At 37.6% G+C, this 21,020-nt stretch overlaps 1 protein-coding gene across 2 annotated transcripts in view; it reads left to right on the top strand.

Annotated features, from left to right (window-relative positions):
* MYO9A (myosin IXA) overlaps positions 1-21,020 on the top strand; it is a gene marked incomplete at its 5' end in the record, with an annotated part of 231,895 nt that overhangs the window by 64,875 nt on the left and 146,000 nt on the right. For both annotated transcript variants that reach the window (XM_079698961.1, XM_079698962.1), the window contains one exon: positions 7,416-7,611. In XM_079698961.1, coding sequence (XP_079555087.1) covers positions 7,416-7,611 — 196 coding nt within the window. The remainder of the gene's footprint in view (positions 1-7,415; positions 7,612-21,020) is intronic.

Raw genomic sequence — 21,020 nt, 5'->3', positions numbered from 1 at the left:
AAGTGTAATCTGCTGTTTTTGGATGGAATGTCCTATAAATATCAATTAAATGTATCTGGTCTACTGTGTCATTAAAGCTTCTGTTTCCTTATTTATTTTCATTTTGGATGATCTGTCCATTGGTAAGTGAGATGTTAAAGTCCCCTACTATTATTGTGTAACTGTCGATTTCCTCTTTCACAGCTGTTACCAGTTTCCTTATGTATTGAGGTGCTCCTATATTGGGTGCATATGTACTTATAATTGTTATATCTTCTTCTTGGATTGATCCCTTGATCATTATGTAGTGTCCTTCCTTGTCTCTTGTAACATTCTTTATTTTAAAGTCTATTTTATCTGATATGAGTATTGCTACTCCAGCTTTCTTTTGATTTCCATTTGCATGGAGTATCTTTTTCCTTCCCCTCACTTTCAGTCTGTATGTGTCCCTAGGTCTGAAGTGGGTCTTTTGTAGACAGCATAGATATGGGTCTTGTTTTGGTATGCATTCAGCAAGCCTGTGTCTTTTGGTTGGGGCATTTAATCCATTCACGTTTAAGGTAGTTATCGATATGTATGTTCCTATGACCATTTTGTTAATTGTTTTGGATTTGTTTTTGTAGGTCCTTTTCTTCTCTTGTGTTTCCCACTTAGAGAAGTTCCTTTAGCATTTGTTATAGAGCTGGTTTTGTGGTGTTGAATTCTCTTAGCTTTTGCTTGTCTGTAAAGCTTTTGACTTCTCCACTCATTCTGAATGAGATCCTTGCTGGGTAGAGTAATCTTGGTTGTAGGTTCTTCCCTTTCATCACTTTAAGTATATCATGCCACTCCCTTCTGGCTTGTAGAGTTTCTGCTGAGAACTCAGCTGTTAACCTTATAGGAGTTCCCTTGTATGTTATTTGTCATTTTTCCCTTGCTGCTTTCAGTAATTTTTCTTTGTGTTTAATTTTTGCCAGTTGATTACTATGTGTCTTGGCGTGTTTCTCCTTGGGTTTATCCTGTATGGGACTCTCTGCACTTCCTGGACTTGGGTGGCTATTTCCTTTCCCATGTTAGGGAAGTTTTCGATTATAATCTCTTCAAATATTTTCTCTGGTCCTTTCTCTCTGTCTTCTACTTCTGGGACCCCTATAATGCGAATGTTGTTGCATTTAATATTGTCCCAGAGGTCACTTAGGCTGTCTTCATTTCTTTTCATTCTTTTTTCTTTATTCTGTTCCGCAGCAGTGAATTCCACCATTCTGTCTTTCAGGTCACTTATCCGTTCTTCTGCCTCAGTTATTCTCCTATTGATTCCTTCTAATGTAGTTTTCATTTCAGTAATTGTATTGTTCGTCTGTGTTTGTTTGTTCTTTAATTCTTCTAAGTCTTTGTTAAACATTTCTTGCATCTTCTCGATCTTTGCATCCATTTTTTTTCTGAGGTCCTGGATCATCGTCACTATCATTATTCTGAATTCTTTTTTTGGAAGGTTACCTATCTCCACTCCATTTAGTTGTTTTTCTGGAGTTGTATCTTGTTCCTTCATCTGGTACATAGCCCTCTGCCTTTTCATCTTATGTGTCTTTCTGTGAATGTGGTTTTTGTTCCGCAGGCTGCAGGATTGTAGTTCTTCTTGCTTCTGCTGTCTGCCCTCTGGATGTTGAAACTCTTAACTCCCGTGGAAGGGAATCTTCATAATTTTGCCCATTTCTTTTTCTTTTTTTTAATAAATTTAATTATATATTTGTTTTTATTTTTGACCATGTTGGGTCTTCATTGCTGTGCGTGGGCTTTCTTTGGTCGCGGCCAGCTAGGGCTACTCTTCGTTGTGGTGCGCAGGCTTCTCATTGTCATGGCATTTCTTGTTGTGGAGCCCAGGCTCTACGTGCGCGGGCTTCAGTAGTTGTGGCACGTGGGCTCTAGAGCGCATGCTCAGTTGTTGTGGCGCATGGGGTTAGTTGCTCCGCGGCATGTGGCATCTTCCCGGGCCTGGGATCGAACTGGTGTCTTCTGCGTTGGCTGGTGGATTCTTAACCACTGCACTGCCAGGGAAGCCCTTGCCCACTTTTTGTTTGTAATTGATGAGCCCATTACCCTTCAACCAGTTGATGTTTAAGCCTGCCGTTTAAGAGAGGTTCTAAGTAATGCAGTGACGATATGGAGAACGGTGGGGCAATACGTTTTCTCTTGGATCTTGACGTGAGAGTCAGAGTTAAGATCACTCATTCATTCATCACTGATTCATTTATTCAGGAAGTACTGATATTTATTAAACACAAAACACATGTCAGACCTTGTGCTTGGTGTTCAGAATATCTAGTGAGAAATTAGCAGACATGTTCCTGGCTCTGTATACACATATACACACATATACATATATGCGTGTGTGTGTTTAATATAGATAAATGGGGTTATGTGTATAAATAAACTAATGGGTTTTGTGAGAGAAAGTAGTGAAATAGTGGCTTTTTAATTTGTGGATCCATAAACACCTCTTTGAGAAACTCAAAATTTGAGAGATGAGCTGAAGTAGATGTTACCTTGGTGAGGGGTTGGGATGGTGAATATTATAGGCCATGAGATAGGACAGAATTTAATATGTTAAAATAATTGAAAACAGGTCAGTGTTACTAGATTATAGTGATCAAGGAAAATAGTGGCATGAAATGAATTCAGAGAATGGACAGCAAGTTAGTTCTTCAGGCCTTCTAGACCAAGTTAAAGGAGTTTGGTTTTTGTTGATATTATTATGAGGAGCCATGAAAAGATTTTTAAGCAGAGGACATGATATGTGTTTTTAAAAGATTGATTTCTTGGAGGAGAAGGAATAGCAGAGGGAGAGATTGGGAGCTGGGAGCTGAATTATGTAGCTTTTTTAAATAGTTGAGGTGAAATGTTAAGGTAAACTGGACCACTGAGATGTCAGTAGAGATGGAGGAGATCTAGATGATTATGAGATAGTTTTTGGAGGTACAGTCAGTAAACCTTATTGATGCATTCCAAGTAAGTGATCTCTGGCTATAGCTGATGGGTGAGTTTGAGGTGCTATTTCCTGAGGTGGAAAAGATGGGAAGGAACAGATTTTAGAACGAACATTAAGAATAACAGAGTAGAGGGCTTCCCTGGTGGCGCAGTGGTTGAGAGTCCGCCTGCCGATGCCGGGGACACAGGTTTGTGCCCCAGTCCGGGAAGATCCCATGTGCCGCAGAGTGGCTAGGCTCATGAGCCATGGCCGCTGAGCCTGCGCGTCCGGAGCCTGTGCTCCGCAACGGGAGAGGCCACAACAGTGAGAGGCCCGCGTACTGCAAAAAAAAAGAATAACAGAGTAGAATGGTGGTTACTAGCGGGTGGGGGAATTGAGGAGATGCTGGCAAAGGATACAGACCAGCAATTAAATTCTGGAGATCTAATGTGCTACATTGTAATTATAGTAAACATTGTATTTATAGTTAACATTGTGATTATAGCATTGTCTTCAAAGTTTTTAAGAGACCAGATCTTAAATGTTCTTCACACAAAACAAAAGAATGATGATTATATGACATAATGGAGGTGTTTGCTAACTCTAAAGTGGCAATCATATTGCAGTATATAAATGTATCACATCAATATTTTGTACACCTTAACCAATGTTGTGTCAGTTATATCTCAATTTAAAAATACAGTCTAAAACAAAAACAAAAAAATGTTCATTCATATTATCAGATAGGTTGAAAGTAAATAAAAGGATGGGAAGAAGACACACCAGGCAAACCCTAACTAAAAGAAAGCTGGTATAATTACATTATTATCAGACAAGATAGACTTTAAGACAAGAATTATTATTAGAGATAAAGAAGCACATTTCATAACAATAAAAGGGACCAGTTCAACAGAAGACATATCAAAAGTTATATGTACCTAATGACTTCAGTTCAATTATATAAGCCAAAAGGGGAGCAAAAGTAGAACTAGACAAGTTTACCATCAAAGTTGTAGATTTTAATACGTATCTCTTAGTAACAACAGGATATGCAGACACAAAATCAATAAAAACAGAACAATTGAACAGCAGTACTAAACAACTGACCTAATTGGCATATCATAACTAGATATTCTTTGCGTGTTTAGAAATTAAGTAAAATTCTTCTAGATAACGCCTGAGTTAAAAAACAAATCACAATTAAAATGATAATATTTTAAACTGAACAGTAATGAAGATAACAACATATCAAAATTTGTAGGATGCATTTAAAGCGATAACTTTAAAAGCATATGTTAGAAAGGAAGACTGGTTGAAAATACACTAGGGAAGGAACAGCAAATTAAACCCCCAAAAGTAGAAGAGGGAAATAATAAAGAGCAGACCAGAAATCAATATTATAGAAAGCAGACATACAGGAGAGAAATTAACAAAGCCAAAAGTGAGTACCTTGAAAGGATAACAGAAAATAATACAGTTGACCCTTGAACAACATTGGTTTGAACGTGGGGGTCCACTTATACACAAGTGTTTTTCAATAAATAGGTACTGTAGTGCTGCTCCCTGATCCACGATTGGTTGAATCCATGGATACAGCACCGTGGATACTATAAGGGGCTGACTATAAAGTTACACAGGTTTTTTAACTGTACGGGTGGGTTGGCCTCCCTAACCCCCATGTTGTTCAAGGGTAAACTGTATAAGTAAAAGGTAATAGAAAATAACTAATGAAAGAAAAAAGAAATTCACAGATTACAGATAGCAGAAATGAATAAGGGGATTTAACTACATACTTTACAGATACTAAAAAGATATGAACTTATTTTGCCAATAAATTTGACAGCATAGATAAAATGGAAAATTCCATGAAAAATACATTGCCAAAATTGACACTGGAAATATAGGAAAACCTGAAAACCCTATGTCTGTTAAATAATTTGAATCAGTAGTTTAAAACTTTACACAAAGGAAATTCCAGGCCCACATGGTTTCACCGGTGAATGCTTTCAAACATATAAGCAATACTAGTCATGCATTTTCTTTCGAGTTTGAGATACCTTTAAGATGTATAAATGGATCTCAGACATAACAAGAAATATGTGAGCTGGAAATACAGATTTGGGCTTCATCATTTAGATAGTGTTTCAAGTCATAATTATGGTCCAGATCAACTGATACAAGATGATCGAGGAAAAAATATGAGTACACAAGATGAAACCCTAAGAATTTTCAATACAGAACCAACAGTGGGGACTGAGAACGGACTGCACAAGAACTAAGTAGTAAATCACAGTGTGTTGTTATGGAAGCCAATAGAAAAGAGTTTAAAGGATGATGTGATTAGTTTATGAAATATACTTAGAAATCTAGAAATATGAAGACAGACAAGACCATTACATTTGAAAAAGGAAGGTGTCTTGTCAACATTTGACAGTCCTCATGGAAAAGAAATCTTGAATTTTAGGTTTTATGGTATAGTTATTAATAGGACAGGATGATCTTCGGAGTAGGGCAGACTGATGTTTTAGGTCCTATTACTGGTACTTATGTTTGACCTCTGATGAAATTCTCTACCTCTGTTTACTTACCAGTAAAGTGTGGTTTATAATTGATTCCACTTTATTGAGTAATCGTTAGAATTAAATAAGTTATGTATAGTGCTTAGCTTAATGCCTGACATTTGTCTTCCCTCAGTAGGTGTTTACTTCTGCTGGTGATTTGATTTGAAAATTCTTACTCAGTTTTACTAACGTTTATAATATATACGTTTGCTCAAAGGGTACTTAGGGACCAACTTAGCACCAAGACTTTTGGCTTGTTTCCCCTGTTCTCAGGAGAACCAAGAATTACTAGGAAAGGAAAGCCCTAAAGGTAATAGGACAAGTTCAAGCTGCCTTCTGGACATGAGGGTAGATGACGTCTTACTAGGCACGATTCTCACAGAATTCTGAGTTAGAGCTGTTCTGTGAAGCTGCAACAACATGGAGTGTTTTACTCACCAAGTTTTAATCCTTCCATCTGGGTGTGGTTATAGTCAAATGCCTAGACTACACGTATCAGTCTGGGACCTTCTTCCAGGAGTGTTAAGCTTCTTGCCCTCCCTATATTTCTGTGGGTATTTAAACCCATTTTCTTGTGTTCTGTCATCGCCAACCCCCATTGACAGGTGGTTTTAACTGTCTATTTACAGTTCTTAAGTAATCTTATCCAGCTTTAAAAAATCTGTATGCTGATGATATCCAAATGCATTTTCTGAAATCTCTGTAAGAATCTAGACAAATATATCCATCTGCCTACTTGATGTCTGTATGCAGACATAGTATACTGGTTATAAGTGGCTGAGTTTGAACCTCTGTTCTTCCAGTTACTGTGTGATAGGAGCCAAGATAGTTAACCTTTCTATGACTCACTTTCCTCATGTATAAAATAGGAATAATAATATCATCTACCTCAAGGAGTGGTTAAGGTGATGAAATGAACTTCAATGAGACAACACATGTAAAATGCTTAGAAGTGTGCCATACACTTAGAAACCTCTCAATAAATGTTACTTGCTATTATCATTATTCTCAGCATCTCAAGCTTCACTTGGACAAAACTTACCTCTTAATCCTCATTTTCTATCCCTATACCTTCTCTTTTCTCTAGTCTTCTCCATATCAGTATATGGTACCTCTACCCACTTTGTTGCTCAAACCCAAAATATAGGTGTTAACCTAATTTCCTCATTCACTCACCATGCCCTAATCCACCAGCAAGTCCTTTGTCCTTACCTCTAAAACATATCCCAAATATGATAACCATTTTCCCTTTCCACTAGTACCATCACTGTAGTCCAAGTCACTGTCAGTTCTTCTGGAATACTGCAATAGCTGGCCTACCTTTTCCATCTTTGTACAGTTCATTCCCTCTGCAGCAACCAGTGATGTTTATAAAACACCAGTTAGCTCATGTCATTATCCTTCCAGTGGCTTTTCTTTACACTTGAATAAAACCCAAACTCCCAGTTCAGGCTTACATAGCCTACATAGCCTATTTATTTGCTTATTCTTCTACCACTCTCACCCTTGCCAAGAATGCTCCAGCCCCTGTTCTTACTGGTTTTCTCCTAACTTGTTCAACTCATAGCCACCTATAGGTAGTAGGTGTTCGCTTTGAAATGCTGTTCCTGGTCTTCTCATTTCTGGCTCCTTTTTGTTATTCAACTCTCTTATCATTTTATGTGATAGTCCTGTAGAGAGTCTTTCCCTGACCAGTGTTTAACAAGCTGCAATAAGATTGTGGAATGCTCATTCTAATTTAAATCAATTATTGAATTAAATAGTTTTAGGGTCAGATGGGACTTTGTAGAGGATATCTATCTGGTCCATTTAGCTGCCTAAAACAGAAGTCACTTCTATAGCCTTATTCAACCACTGTTCATATATGTCACCCATTATCTTCTTGGTTTAATAATTTTTTCAAAAGTAACACTGGTACTTTTTTCATGTAGGATTTCCGGGAAAAAAATACAGATCATATGCGCCCTGACATTGTAGCTCTTCTGAGAAGTAGCAAGAATGCATTTATCTCTGGGATGATTGGAATTGATCCTGTAGCTGTTTTCCGTTGGGCAGTTCTCCGAGCTTTTTTCAGAGCTGTTATTGCTTTCAGGGAAGCTGGGAAAAGACACATTCAGAGAAAAACTGGTAAGCAGTAGACATCAGTATTCTACCATGCTTCTTTGTTTTCTTACCATGCCCTAACATCATGTTTCAGATCTAATGAGTTCTGGTGGGTGTATGTGTGTGTATATATATGTTGGTACGTTTTTATTAATAAATACTGTTAGGAATAATGAGTGTAAAGCACCTGGTATTTATTAGGCATTCAGACATTGGTATGATTTTTAAACAAAAAGTGAAATTATTATTTAATTATATAGAATTTAATATTGATATTTTTCTGTTTTCTTCTTAAGTCATAGTTTTTACTACAAATGAAACATAATGTGGAAGCATAAATCAGGAGGCAGAAAAATTAAGATGGAGGTAGTATAGTATAGTGGGGTAACCCAACTTCAGTAATCAGTTGTCATCTCTTCTCTTGACTGATTTTGTGACTATTAGCTGTTTTTCTTGGAGTGTAATACCGCCTTTAATATTATGAGGGTAAAATCAGATAATACATGTAAAGTATCTGTTTATGAGGTGTTAATTTTCTTTTCCTCTTACACTTAAGTCAGTTAGCTGGATTTTACTTTAAAAGTTAGGAATGGATAAAACAGGATACTTTTTTTTGTGTGTCTCCTCCTTAAATCATAAAATATTCTCATTTCACATTCTGTAGGAGGAGCATCTCTAAAGCACTTGCTACCTACTTGAAATGACACTGTTGCTTGCTGTAGCTCTAGCCTTAGATAGACCATTGCTGCATAGTGAGGATATTCTAATACATATGTAATTATTTAAAAGAATTTTTTTTGCCAAGAAGCTTCAGCAGAAGTGCAGGAGGACACACTTTTTGCTTTCAGAACTCCTAGACTTACTTATAGGGCTTTTGGGCATGTGCACTAGCAGTAAAACTTTAAATTCAGCTTTTATGTATTTTAAATGAATAAAATATTTTAGAGATTGCATTTCTAAAATGAGAGGCAAAACTAATTGAATTTCATTTCTGTACTTCAGATTATAATGTGTGCAAACTGGCCTTTGCGGATAGAACTATAGTTTTTTTTTTTTTTAAATAAAAGGAGTATCTTAAAACTGCTTTGCCTTTGCCAAAAATTATTTCTAAGAGGATATCTTTGCAAAAAGCTTGAAAAAATTTTAAATTGAGGTATAATGGACATATAACATTATATTAGTTTCAGGTATATAACATAATGATTCAATATTTGTGTGTACTGCAAAATGGTACCATCCATTACTATATAAAGTTACAAAACTTTTTTTCTTGTGATGAGAACTTTTACAATTTAACCTCTTGGCAACTTTCAAATATGTACAGTACTGCAATATTATTGACTACAGTTACCAGCAAAAAGCTTTAAGGAAAAGCTTTTTCTTTTAAGATACATTCTTATTTATTACAGTGGTCTTATCAATTATGAAAATTTTGAAAATTGATACATATCCTGCTAAGACATAACTGACTAAGATAAGAAACTTTTCTTATATTTACTATTGAATACATTGCTTTCTGTAAAAGTTATTCACATTGAATGTTACTTTGGCATTTAAAATATTATTTGTGAAAGCTGGTTCTATGTGTATTAGTATTAGTACAAAGACATGCAGTGCTACTAATGATCAACAACTGAAATTATCTTTGATAATTTCTAGATTCTTCTTGTTTTCTAATCTAGTTTTGCTTTCTGGCCAACATAGAGCTTCCACATAATAAACTCCTTTTGAAAACTCTTTTATACTGGGATATAACATGTATACAGAAAAGTGCACAAAACAAAACATATAGCTCAGTGAATTATCACAAAGTGAAAACACCCCTGGAACTATCTTCTAGGTTAGGAAAGAGAATATTACCAACATGCTAGAAGTCCCCCTTGCATAAACTTTTAAAATTTCACTTTTTATCAAGAAAAAAAAAAAACAATAGTTCATTTGCATTTTGAGGTAGTGACTGAGCAGGTTTGTTACAGAGAATAATTGTATTACAGCATATTAGTGTCAGTGCCAAAATTTAGCATTTTTCCTCCCTCTGCACCATGTACCACCTGCTGTTTTCTGGTGGGTTTAGGATAAACGGCTATTATAAAATTAGAACATTGTAGTATTGCAAAACAAAAACTAACAGAGTAACTGTGAAAATGAACTAAGTAGTAGATGCAGAACTCTTATAATGACCATAAGTAGTATGCAAACATATCAACGTGAAACAGGAATTGGAGATTATTTAAGCAGAAGTAGAATATATGAAAGGCAGAAGGTAACCCAGTTCAGATCTTGAATGAGAGTAAGAAGAGGTCAAAGATAATATTTCTAATGAAGAAAGAAGATGTAGACTGCAGAAGTGCAATATATTTTCACTTCCTTTAAGAAATAAGATATTTCACTGGACTCTTAGCTGATTGTCAACAAATACCTTGATGGTGAACCAAAAAAATCCTGGATTTTCTTAAGGAATTCCCTAACATTCTTTTTCTTCATCAAGCCAACTGAGCCCAAATGAGAATATCAAATTTAAATCTACTTTTGACTGTTATTTTTTCTTTTTTATAGACTTTCAAATTAGAGGGCACAGTGCCATTTTAAGGTCTTTAAATAAAAATTAATTCAACTTATTCCTTTTAAGAATAAATTTGTTATAGTTGTGGTATGTTATAGCTGGGGCAGGTTATCAGGAAACCATAAAATGTTCTTAGTAGAGTCATATAAATAGGCATTCTGAGTGAAGCTACATGTTGGCCCTGCTGGGAGGTGGAATTAAAAATGGTAATGATTTTTCTGGTCAGCAGTGAGGTATTGGAGTACAGGTATTCCAGTGGTAGCATCCACCTTGCCTCTGATTTACTCCTCCTGAATAAGAAAGAGCCTGGACTAGAAAGTATAGGGGAGATCATAACTTGACCATAAATTATACAGTATGCAGATGTGAGTGCAGTGATGCTTATTTTGTTCTTTTGGAGTTACATAAAAGTATAGCCAAAGAGGAATTTTAATCCATCTAAAAAGGCTAGGCAGAGACAGTGAATTCAGCTGTGGCATTGGTGTAAGAGGCAAGAACGAGGGGCTTCCCTGGTGGTGCAGTGGTTAAGAATCCACCTGCCAATGCAGGGGACATGGGTTCGATCCCTGGTCCGGGAAGATCCCACATACTGCAGAGCAGCTAAGCCTGTGCAACACAACTACTGAGCCTGTGAGCCGCAACTACTGAAGCCCACGCACCTAGAGCCCGTGCTCTGCAACAAGAGAAGCCACTACAATGAGAAGCCTGCGCACCACAATGAAGAGTAGCCCCCGCTCACCGCAACTAGAGAAAGCCTGCACGAAGCAACGAAGACCCAACGCAGTCAAAAATAAATAAATAAATAAATAATAATTTTAAAAAAAGGCAGGAACGAGAGTCCAAAGTGTCATTCGGTTCCTTAATCTACAGGGAGAAAAGCTGAAGCCATTCATATAGTGTCTGCAGATAGAGAGCTTTAATGGTTCCCACATAAACTGTTCCTCTTCCCCATCCCACACAATGGACTCCGTAAGTCTAATGTGCTCCCATTTGTTTTTGCAAGTGGGAGAAGGATTCCAGTGACCATCTATTTCCAGAAATGACCAGGTACTAAAACTAATTTAGATATCACCTAAACAGGGTCTAGGATCTCTATGCAGTACTCTATCCATAATTCTACCCAGTACTTAAGACAATTAAGAGCATTTTTGTTAACAAACAAAACCCTGACCATTATTTATAAGTCAATTCTGTATCAGGCACTATGGTGTGGTGAATAAGAGTAAGGGTTTTAGATTAAATGTCAATGAAACGGTAGAGTAAGGACCTCTGAAAGTTCTCTCTTCCATAAAAGCAACAAGAACACTTGCAAAAATTGTCAGAATAACTTTGCTGGAGCTCCGTGAATTCATCAAAGGCCTTCAGTAATCTGGGAAGTACATATACAAGAAAAAAGGCTGAATATTGATAATGACAGTGCACTTTGTAGTGTTTTAACTTGCACTACTCACCTCCCTCCCTCCCAAGCTCTATGGTAGCCTTGAAAATCAATAGCCTGGAAGCACAATGAAAATCAGCAGGGTGACACCCCCTGGAGGGAACAGAGGGGGGCTGGCGCTCCTTCAAAGCCCCATTCCCAGAGAATATTCAACTTATTTGGTAGTTCCCTGGAAGACCCCACTTACAAGGCTATCTTTTATCCTGACTTGGAGCTTGCCCAGTATGAATAACCTTTTACCTAGGGGTTTTGTCCAAAACAATCAGAAGCAGTTGTTGAACATTGCAACTCTGATGCAGTAGATAACAGCTGGGGCAAAAACTAACCAAAACATTTGAAAGGAAAAGCTGGAGAATGAAGTTTCCATAACGGCTATGAAAAGTTCCCATATATTCATGGGAATCTAGATAGCTATGCACATGCATAGGACTGTATACGTGCCCAGGGCTATGCATATGCTCAGTAAAGACCTGAGGATATCCTGATTTCTTACGTCAGGATAACCTTCAGATTCTGTGCAAGCAGGGCAAGGCTAAGTTGTAAACTGCCTAGCTGAGTGTTGAAGGTATGCACTAACATACACACTCAGTGACCCTTGACAAAAACTGGGAGAATTAGTGGTTTCAGGCATGTAAAGATATCTGCCTTCAATCAATAGCTGACATTTAAGCTAACTGAGCAGAGATTTCCATGGTCAACTGTGACAAACTTTACAGAATTAGTTCAGGAAAGTCCTAAACAAATAGTAGCAACTGTAAAAAACAGCAACAACAGCAAATCCTGGGAAGAGAATTTTCAGAGTTGCCATGTTATGTAACTACCCCTGAAAAAATCCAGACATTGATATTACTAGACAAAGTCTTTAAACTATTTTAAATATATTTAAAGACTTAAAGGTAACTATATCTAAAGAACAAAAGGAGAGTATGAGAACAGTGTCTCACCAAATGGAGAATATCAATTTTATACACACACACACACACACACACACACATCAATTTTGAAGTGGAAAAAAATGTACAATAACTGAAATGAGAAATTCAGTAGAAGAGTTCAGCAGCAGGTTTGAATAAGCAGAAGCCAGAATCGGGTGAACGTGAAGACAGATCAGTTGAGATGATCTGGCTAAGGAACAGGAATAATAAAGAATGAAGAAAAATAAACAGAGCTTCTAGACTTATGGGACACCATGAGGCATATAAACTTCTGAGAGTCCAGAAGGAAAGGAGGGAAAGGGAAAGAAAGAATATTTCAAGAAATAATGGCCAACACCTCCTCAAATTTGCTGAGAAAATTAATCTACACATCTAGCAAGCTCAACAAACTACGAGGTGGGTGAATTCAAAGAGATTCAAACTTAGATCTATCATAATTAAACTGTCTAGAGGTAAAGAGAGAATATTGAAAGCAGCAAGAGAAAAATGATTCATCATGCACAAAGTATACTCAGTAAGATTAAAAGTTGATTCATCATTAGAAAGCATTGAGGCTAGAGGACAGCAACTTGGCATATTCAAAGTGCTGAAAGAAAAAAACATTGTCAATCAAGAATTCTGTATTCACTAAAACTGTCCTTCAAAATGAAATTATGACATTCCCAGATAAACAGATCCTGAGCGACTGTTACTAGCTGCCTCACAAGAAATATTAAAGGGAGTTCTTCTGGCTGAAATGAAAGGACACTAGACAGTAGATCGAAAGCACATGAAATAATAAAGAGCACCATTAAAGGCAGCTATAGAGTTAAATATAAAAGATAGTAAAAATGTATTTTTTACATTTTGTAACTTTTTTTTCCTCCAATATGATTTAAAAGACAACTGTGAAAAAGCAATAATTATAAATCTCTCTTGGAGGGCATGCCATTTTAAAGATGTAATTTGCATGACAATAACAGCATAAAGAAGGAGGAAGGGAATGAAGCTATATAGGAGGAAAGTTTTTATATACTATTGAAATTAAGTAGCTTTTAATCTAGATTAGATTGTTGTAAATTAAGATGCTAATTTTAATTCCCTTGGCACCTGTTAAGAAAATAACTAAAAAATAATATAGTAAAAGAAATGACCAGAATATTAAAATAGTATACTAGAAAACATCTTTTCAACACAAAAGAAGAGAGTAATGAAAGAAAAGAGGAACAAAAATAATATGTCTTACAGTATATGTGGAAACTAAATAACACATTCCTTAATAACCAATGGGACAAAGAAGAAATCATAAGGGAAATTAGAAAATAGTTTGAAATGAATAGAACAAAATATACACACATATCTTATGGGCTACAGCTAAAACAGTGCTTAGAGGGAAATTTATTTCTCCCTTAGAGAAATTGATCTCTATTAAAAAAAAAATATCTCAAATCAATAACTTAATGCCCCACCTTAAGATTCTAGGGAAAAAGGGAAAACTAAACCCAAAGCAAGCAGTAGGAAGGACATAATAAAGAGTAGATCTGAAATAAATAAAATAGAGTAGAAAACAATAAAGAAAACAAATAAAACTGAAAGGTACTTCTTTAAAAAGGTAAACGAAATTGACAAACCTTGAGGTAGACAGACCAAGAAGAGGAGAGAGGAGACTCAAATTACTAATTTGGGGAAAGAAAGGAGGGTGTTGCTGCTGAACTGATGGAAATAAAAAGGATTATAATACTATTAACAGTTGTATGTCAACAAATTAGAACCTAGTGGAAATGGAAAAATTCCTAGAAATATGCTAACAGCCTATACTGACTCCAGAAGAAATAGAACGTCTGAAAAGGCCCATTACAAGACAAGAGGTTGAATTAGTTATGAAAAAAAATCTTCCGGGCCTCCCTGGTGGCGCGGTGGTTGAGAGTCCGCCTGCCGATGCAGGGGATACGGGTTCGTGCCCCGGTCTGGGAGGATCCCATGTGCCGCGGAGCGGCTGGGCCCGTGAGCCATGGCCGCTGAGCCTGCGCGTCCGGAGCCTGTGCTCCGCAGCGGGAGAGGCCACAACAGTGAGAGGCCCGCGTACCGCAAAAAAAAAAAAAAAAAAAAAAAAAATCTTCCCACAAACCAAGGAACAGTGAATTCACTGATAAATTTTATCAAATACTTAATGATTAACACCAATCCTTTATAAACTCTTCCAAAAACAGATGATAAGGGAATACTTTCATTCTCAATCTGTGAGGCCAGTATTACCAGCATACCAGATAAGACATCACAAAAATGAAAACCACAAACCAATATCCCTCAACAAAAATCCTCAACAAAATCCTTGCAGACTGAGTCCAGCAATATGTAAAAAGTATTTTACACCATTATCTAGTGGAATTTACCCAGGAATGCAAGGTTTGTTCACCTTAGAAAACTCAAATCAATGTAATACACCACATTGATAGACCAAAGGGCAAAAATCAGATCATCACCTCAATAGACACAGAAGAGGCACTTGACAGACACGAATACCTTTTCATATTTTTCATCATAAAAATGCTGAACAAATTAGCAATAGAAGGGGACTTCCTCAGTCTGATAAGGGGACCTGTGAAAAACCCAAAGGTTATATCATTCTTGATGGTGAATGACTGAATACTTTTCCCTTAAGATCAGAAACAAGACAGGATATCTGTTTTCACCTCTTTTATTTAACATTGTCCTAGAAATCCTGGTAAGAGTAATCAGGCAAGAAAAAGAAAAGATATCCAAATTGGAAAGGAAGAAACCATTTTGTTTGTAGATGACATATTTTGTGTAAAACTTCCTAAGGAATCCACAAAAAAATCTACTAGAGATAAAAAATGAGCTCGAGTTGCAAGACACAATGTCAACATGCAAAATTGGTTGTATTTCTAGACATTAACAGTAAACAACCTGAAAACAAAATTAAGTTGGTGCTTCAGTTACAAGAGCACCAACAAGTATAAAATTCTTACTAATAAATTTAACAAAAGAATTGCAAGACTTGTTCACTGAAAGTATAAAATATTATTGAAAAAACTTAAAGAATACTGCAATAAATGGAAAGATATTCTATGTTTATGTATTGGAAGGCATAGTTAAGATGGCAATACTGGATCTACAGATTCAGCATAGTCCTGTCAAAACCACAGCTACCTTTATGCAGATATTGATAAGCTAATCCTAAAATTGATACTTAAAGGAATCCAGAAATGCAAGGACAAAAATTGGAGGATTCACATTTCCCAGTTTGGATTAGGCAGTGGATTCTTAGGTATGACAGGATTAGGTATAAAGCACAAGCAACCAAAGAAAAAATGGATACATTAGACTTCATCAAAATTAAAAACTTTTGTGCCTCAAAGGATACTATTTTTTTTAAATTTATTTATTTTTGGCTGTGCTGGGTCTTCGTTGCTGTGCGCGGGCTTTCTCTAGTTGCGGCAAGTGGGGGCTACTCTTCGTTGCAGTGAGCGGGCCTCTCAATGCAGTGGCTTCTCTTGTTGCAGAGCACAGGCTCTAGGGCTCACGGGCTTCAGTAGTTGCGGCGCAAGGGCTCAGTAGTTGTGGCTCGTGGGCTCCAGAGCGCAGGCTCAGTAGTTGTGGCGCACGGACCCAGTTGCTCCACGGCATGTGGGATCTTCCCGGACCAGGGCTCGAACCCGTGTCCCCTGCACCGGCAGGTGGATTCCCAACCACTGTGCCACCAGGGAAGCCCTCAAAGGATACTATTAAGAGAGTGAAGGGACTTCCCTGGTGGCGCAGTGGATAAGACTCCACGCTTCCAATGCAGGGGGCCCGGGTTTGATCCCTGTTCAGGGAACTAGATCCCACATGCATGCCACAACTAAAGAGCTGGAGAGCCACAACTAAGGAGCCTGTGAGCTGCAACTGAGGAGCCCACGTGCTGCAACTAAGGAGCTGGCGAGCCGCAACTAAGGAGCCCACAAGCTGCAACTAAGGAGCCTGCCTGCTGCAACTAAGACCCGGTGCAACCAAATAAATAAATAAATAAATATTTTTTTTAAAAAGTGAAATGACAACTCACAGAATGATAGAAGATATTTATAAATCATGTATCTAATAAGGAACTGGTATCTAGAATATATACAATTCTTTCAATTCAGTAGTAAAAAACTAATAACCCAGTTAAAAAATGGGCAAAGGATGTGAAAAGACATTTCTCCAAAGAAGATATGTAAATGATCAATAAAAAACATGAAAAGATGGTCAATATAATTTGTCATTAGGGAAATGCAAATTGAAACCACAGTAAGATACAACTTCACATCTACTAAGATGGTTACAATAAAATAGACAGGTAATAACAGATGTTGGTAATAAGGATGTGGAGAAATTGGAAGCCTCACATGCTGCTGGTGAAAATTTAAAATGGTGCAGCCACTTTGTAAAACAGCCTTGGTAGTTACACTTCACCCAGCAGTTCCACTCTTAGGTAGATACTTAAAAGAATTGAAAGCAGGTGTTCAAACAAAAACTTGTACTTGATGATCTTAGCAACATATTCATAATAGCCAAAAGGTAGAAACGACTCAAATGTTCATCAGCAGATGACTGGATAAACAAAATGTGGTATATCCATACAATGGAATGCTATTTTGTCACATAAATGAATGAGGTACTAGTACATGCTATAACATGGGTGAACCTTGAAAGCATTTTGTTAAGTGAAAGCATAAGACACAAAAGGCCACATACTGTATGATTTCATTTATATGAATTTTCTAGAATAGGCAAATCTGTTGAGAAAGAAAGTAGATTAGTGTTTGCTCAGGGCAGACAGGGAGATAAAAAGGGGAGTGATAGTTTAAAGTACAGAGTTTCTCCCTAAGGACTCCACAAAAAAACTACTAGATCTAATAAATGAATTCAGCAAAGTAGCCGACGTGCAGCCTCAACACTTGTGGCTCACGGGCCCAGTTGCTCCGTGGCATGTGGGATCTTCCCAGACCAGGGCTCGAACCTGTGTCCCCTGCATTGGCAGGCAGATTCTCAACCACTGCACCACCAGGGAAGCCCCATCAGTTGTATTTCTTTACACTAACAATGAAATATCAGAAAGGGAATGTAAAAAAAAACCCAAAAAACTGGGACCTCCCTGGTGGTGCAGTGGTTAAGAATCCACCTGCCATTGCAGCGGACACAGGTTTAAGCCCTGGTCTGGGGAGATCCAGCATGCCGCGGAGCAACTAAGGCCGTGTGCCACAACTACTGAGCTTGTGCTCTAGAGCCCGTGAGCCACAACTACTGAGCCCTTGTGCCACAGTTACTGAAGCCCACATGCCTAGAGCCCGTGCTCCACAACAAGAGAAGCCACTGCAGTGAGAAGCCTGCACACCACAACAAAGAGTATCTCCCCTCTCCACAACTGGAGGAAGCCCGTGTGCAGCAACGAAGACCCAATGCAACCAAAAATAAATAAATAAATAAATAAATTTATTTTAAAAAGCCCCAAAAACCTTTAAAATTGCACCAAAAGAAAAGTATCTAGGAATAAACCTGACCAAGGAGGTGAAAGACTTATATACTGAGAACTATAAAACATTAATAAAGGAAATAAAAGAGGATTCAAAGAAATGGAAAGATATCCCATGCTCTTGGATTAGAAGAATTAATACAGTTAAAATGGCAATACTACCCAAAACAATCTACAGATACGATGAGATCCTGTCAAATTATCCATGACATTTTTCACAGAACTAGAACAAATATCCAAAAATTTATATGGAATCATGGAAGATCCAGAATTGCTAGAGCAATCCTGAGGAAAAAAAACAAAGCAGGAGGACTTCCCTGGTGGCATAGTGATTAAGAATCTATCTGCCAGTGCAGGGGACACAGGTTCAAGACCGGGTCTGGGAAGATCCCATATGCCGCCGAGCAACTAAGCCCGTGTGCCACAACTACTGATCCTGCACTCTAGAGCCCATGAGCCACAGCTGCTGAGCCCACATGCCACAATACTGGGGCCCGTGTGCCTCGAGCCTGTGCTCTGCAACAAAGACAAGCCACCGCAATGAGAGGCCCGCGCACTTCAGCAAAGGGTGGCCCCCATTCAATGCAACTAGAGAAAGCCCATGTGCAGCAATGAAGACACAATGCAGACAAAAATAAATATTAATTAATTAATTAATTTTTAAAAAAAACAAAGCAGGAAGCATAACTCTTCCAGACTTCAGACAATACTACAAAGTTACAGTAATCAAAACAATGTGGTATTGGTACAAAAACAGGCATATGGATCAATGGTACAGAATAGAGAGCCCAGAAATAAACCCATACACCTATGGTCAATTAATCTTCAACAAAGGAGGCAAGAATATAAAATGGGAAAAAGACAGTCTCTTCATCAGGTGGTGCTGGGAGAGTTGGACAGCTGCATGTAAATCAGTGAAGTTAGAACACACCCTCACACCATGCACAAAAATAAACTCAAAATGTCTTACAGACTTAAACATAAGACATGACAGTATAAAACTCCTAGAAGAGAGCAAAGGCATAACATTCTCTGATGTAAATCATACCAATGTTTTCTTAGGTCAGTCTCCCAAGGCAATAGAAATAAAAACAAAAATAAACAAATGGAACCTAATCAAACTTACAAGCTTTTGCACAGCAAAGGAAACCATAAAAAAACAAAAAGATGACCAATGGAATGGGAGAAAATATTTGCAAATGATGCAACAGACAAAGGCTTAATCTCCAAAGTATACAAACAGCTCATACAGCTCAACAACAACAAAACAACAACCCAATTGAAAAATGGGCAGAAGGGCTTCCCTGGTGGCGCAGTGGTTGAGAGTCCGCCTGCTGATGCAGGGGACATGGGTTTGTGCCCCGGTCTGGGAAGATCCCACATGCCGCGGAGCGGCTGGGCCCGTGAGCCATGGCCGCTGAGCCTGCATGTCCGGAGCCTGTGCTCCTCAGTGGGAGAGGCCACAACAGTGAGAGGCCCGTGTACCGCCAAAAAAAAAAAAAAAAGGCAGAAGACCTTAATAGACATTTCTCCAAAGAAGACATACAGATAGCTAGTAGGCACATGAAAAGATGCTCAGCATCACTAATTATTAGAGAAATGCAAATCAAAACTACAATGAGGTACCACCTCATGCTGGTCAGAATGGTCATCATTAAAATGTCTACAAATAACAGTGTTGGAGAGAGTGTGGAGAAAAGGAAACCCTCCTACACTGTTGGTGGGGATGTAAGTTGGTACAGCCACTATGGAAAACAATATGGAGGTTCCTCATAAAACTAAAATAGAATTACCATGTGATCCAGCAGTCCCACTCCTGGGATCATTACTTGATTGACTTTGGGAGGGGTAGGGGTGGTATTTACCAGAAGGGAATGAAATAACTTGCTGAGGTGATGGAAATGTCCTATATCTTGATTGAGGATTATATGACATAACTATTTGTTTAAGCTCATCAAACTGTATACTTGAGATTAATGGAGTTTACTGTATGTGAAATATACCTTTAAAAAAATGGCCCTAAGGCCTGGGAGCTGGCATTACAGAAACTGTTATAGGATCAGAGACATGGCTTCAGGTTTCAATGATACAGTGGAGCTGGGATTGAGCCCCTGTTTTATATGGTGTAGGAGCTTCAAAGAGCTTGAACTCTTCTGTCACTGAAAAGATAATTGTAAAACTCTGTCTGTTGGCCTTGACTAGAAGAACAAGAAGAATCATATCAGTATATGTTAGTCCTTAGATAAAGTTTGAAAAAAAAGTTGCCTAAAAAAATTAGTGCCCCATATCTTCTTCACCATGTGAGAGAATTTATACTGTTTGTTTGGTGCATAATCTCAAACTAAGAAATTATCAAAACTAGGCTAGGAACTTAGCATAAGCAAACACTAAATAAACCTCTTTTAAGAGTTTGAGACTCCACTGAAAACGTACTTATAAAATCATCCTAGGAAACCAAACCACCTTGACAGGGAGTTAGTACACACACAAAGGAGTATCACTTTAAGGTTTGGAAATAGTATTATAGTCTGTAAAGCAGTGTTTAAAATTGTTAAAGAGTTAAAAGAACGCATAGAAAGCAGAATGAAAGAACAGAAGTTAAAAAAATAACAAAACCCTAAGTTATAGGTATGATGATGAGACACAAAACAGTCGGTGAGACACAAAACAGTCACAGATATAAAATTACCCATATCCAAATGGCATTGCCACAATTTATTTAGATAAAATAGAAAATTGAGTACAGAGGCTGTAGTCAAGTTGAGCAAGTTTTAATTTAAGATTACATAATAATTTACTATATTTAATATTCTGAACTCATATAAAATACTTTAATACCATAATCTTCTTAAATTATTTCTGACTAACAATATATCATTAGCTATTGAAGGGCCTGAAAGTCTGTTGATAACTTTCAAAAATTACAATTTGGATGGAGTATGAGTAGAACTCACCAGGTGGTTTTTTCCTCAAATGGTCCCCCTCAACTGATGGCTTACCCTAACC

The sequence above is a fragment of the Hyperoodon ampullatus genome, assembly GCF_949752795.1.
Source record: "Hyperoodon ampullatus genome assembly, chromosome: 3".
NCBI classification, from domain to species: domain Eukaryota; kingdom Metazoa; phylum Chordata; class Mammalia; order Artiodactyla; family Ziphiidae; genus Hyperoodon; species Hyperoodon ampullatus.
Note: the sequence above shows the minus strand (reverse complement) of the source record. Positions and strands in the feature narration are given on the sequence as shown.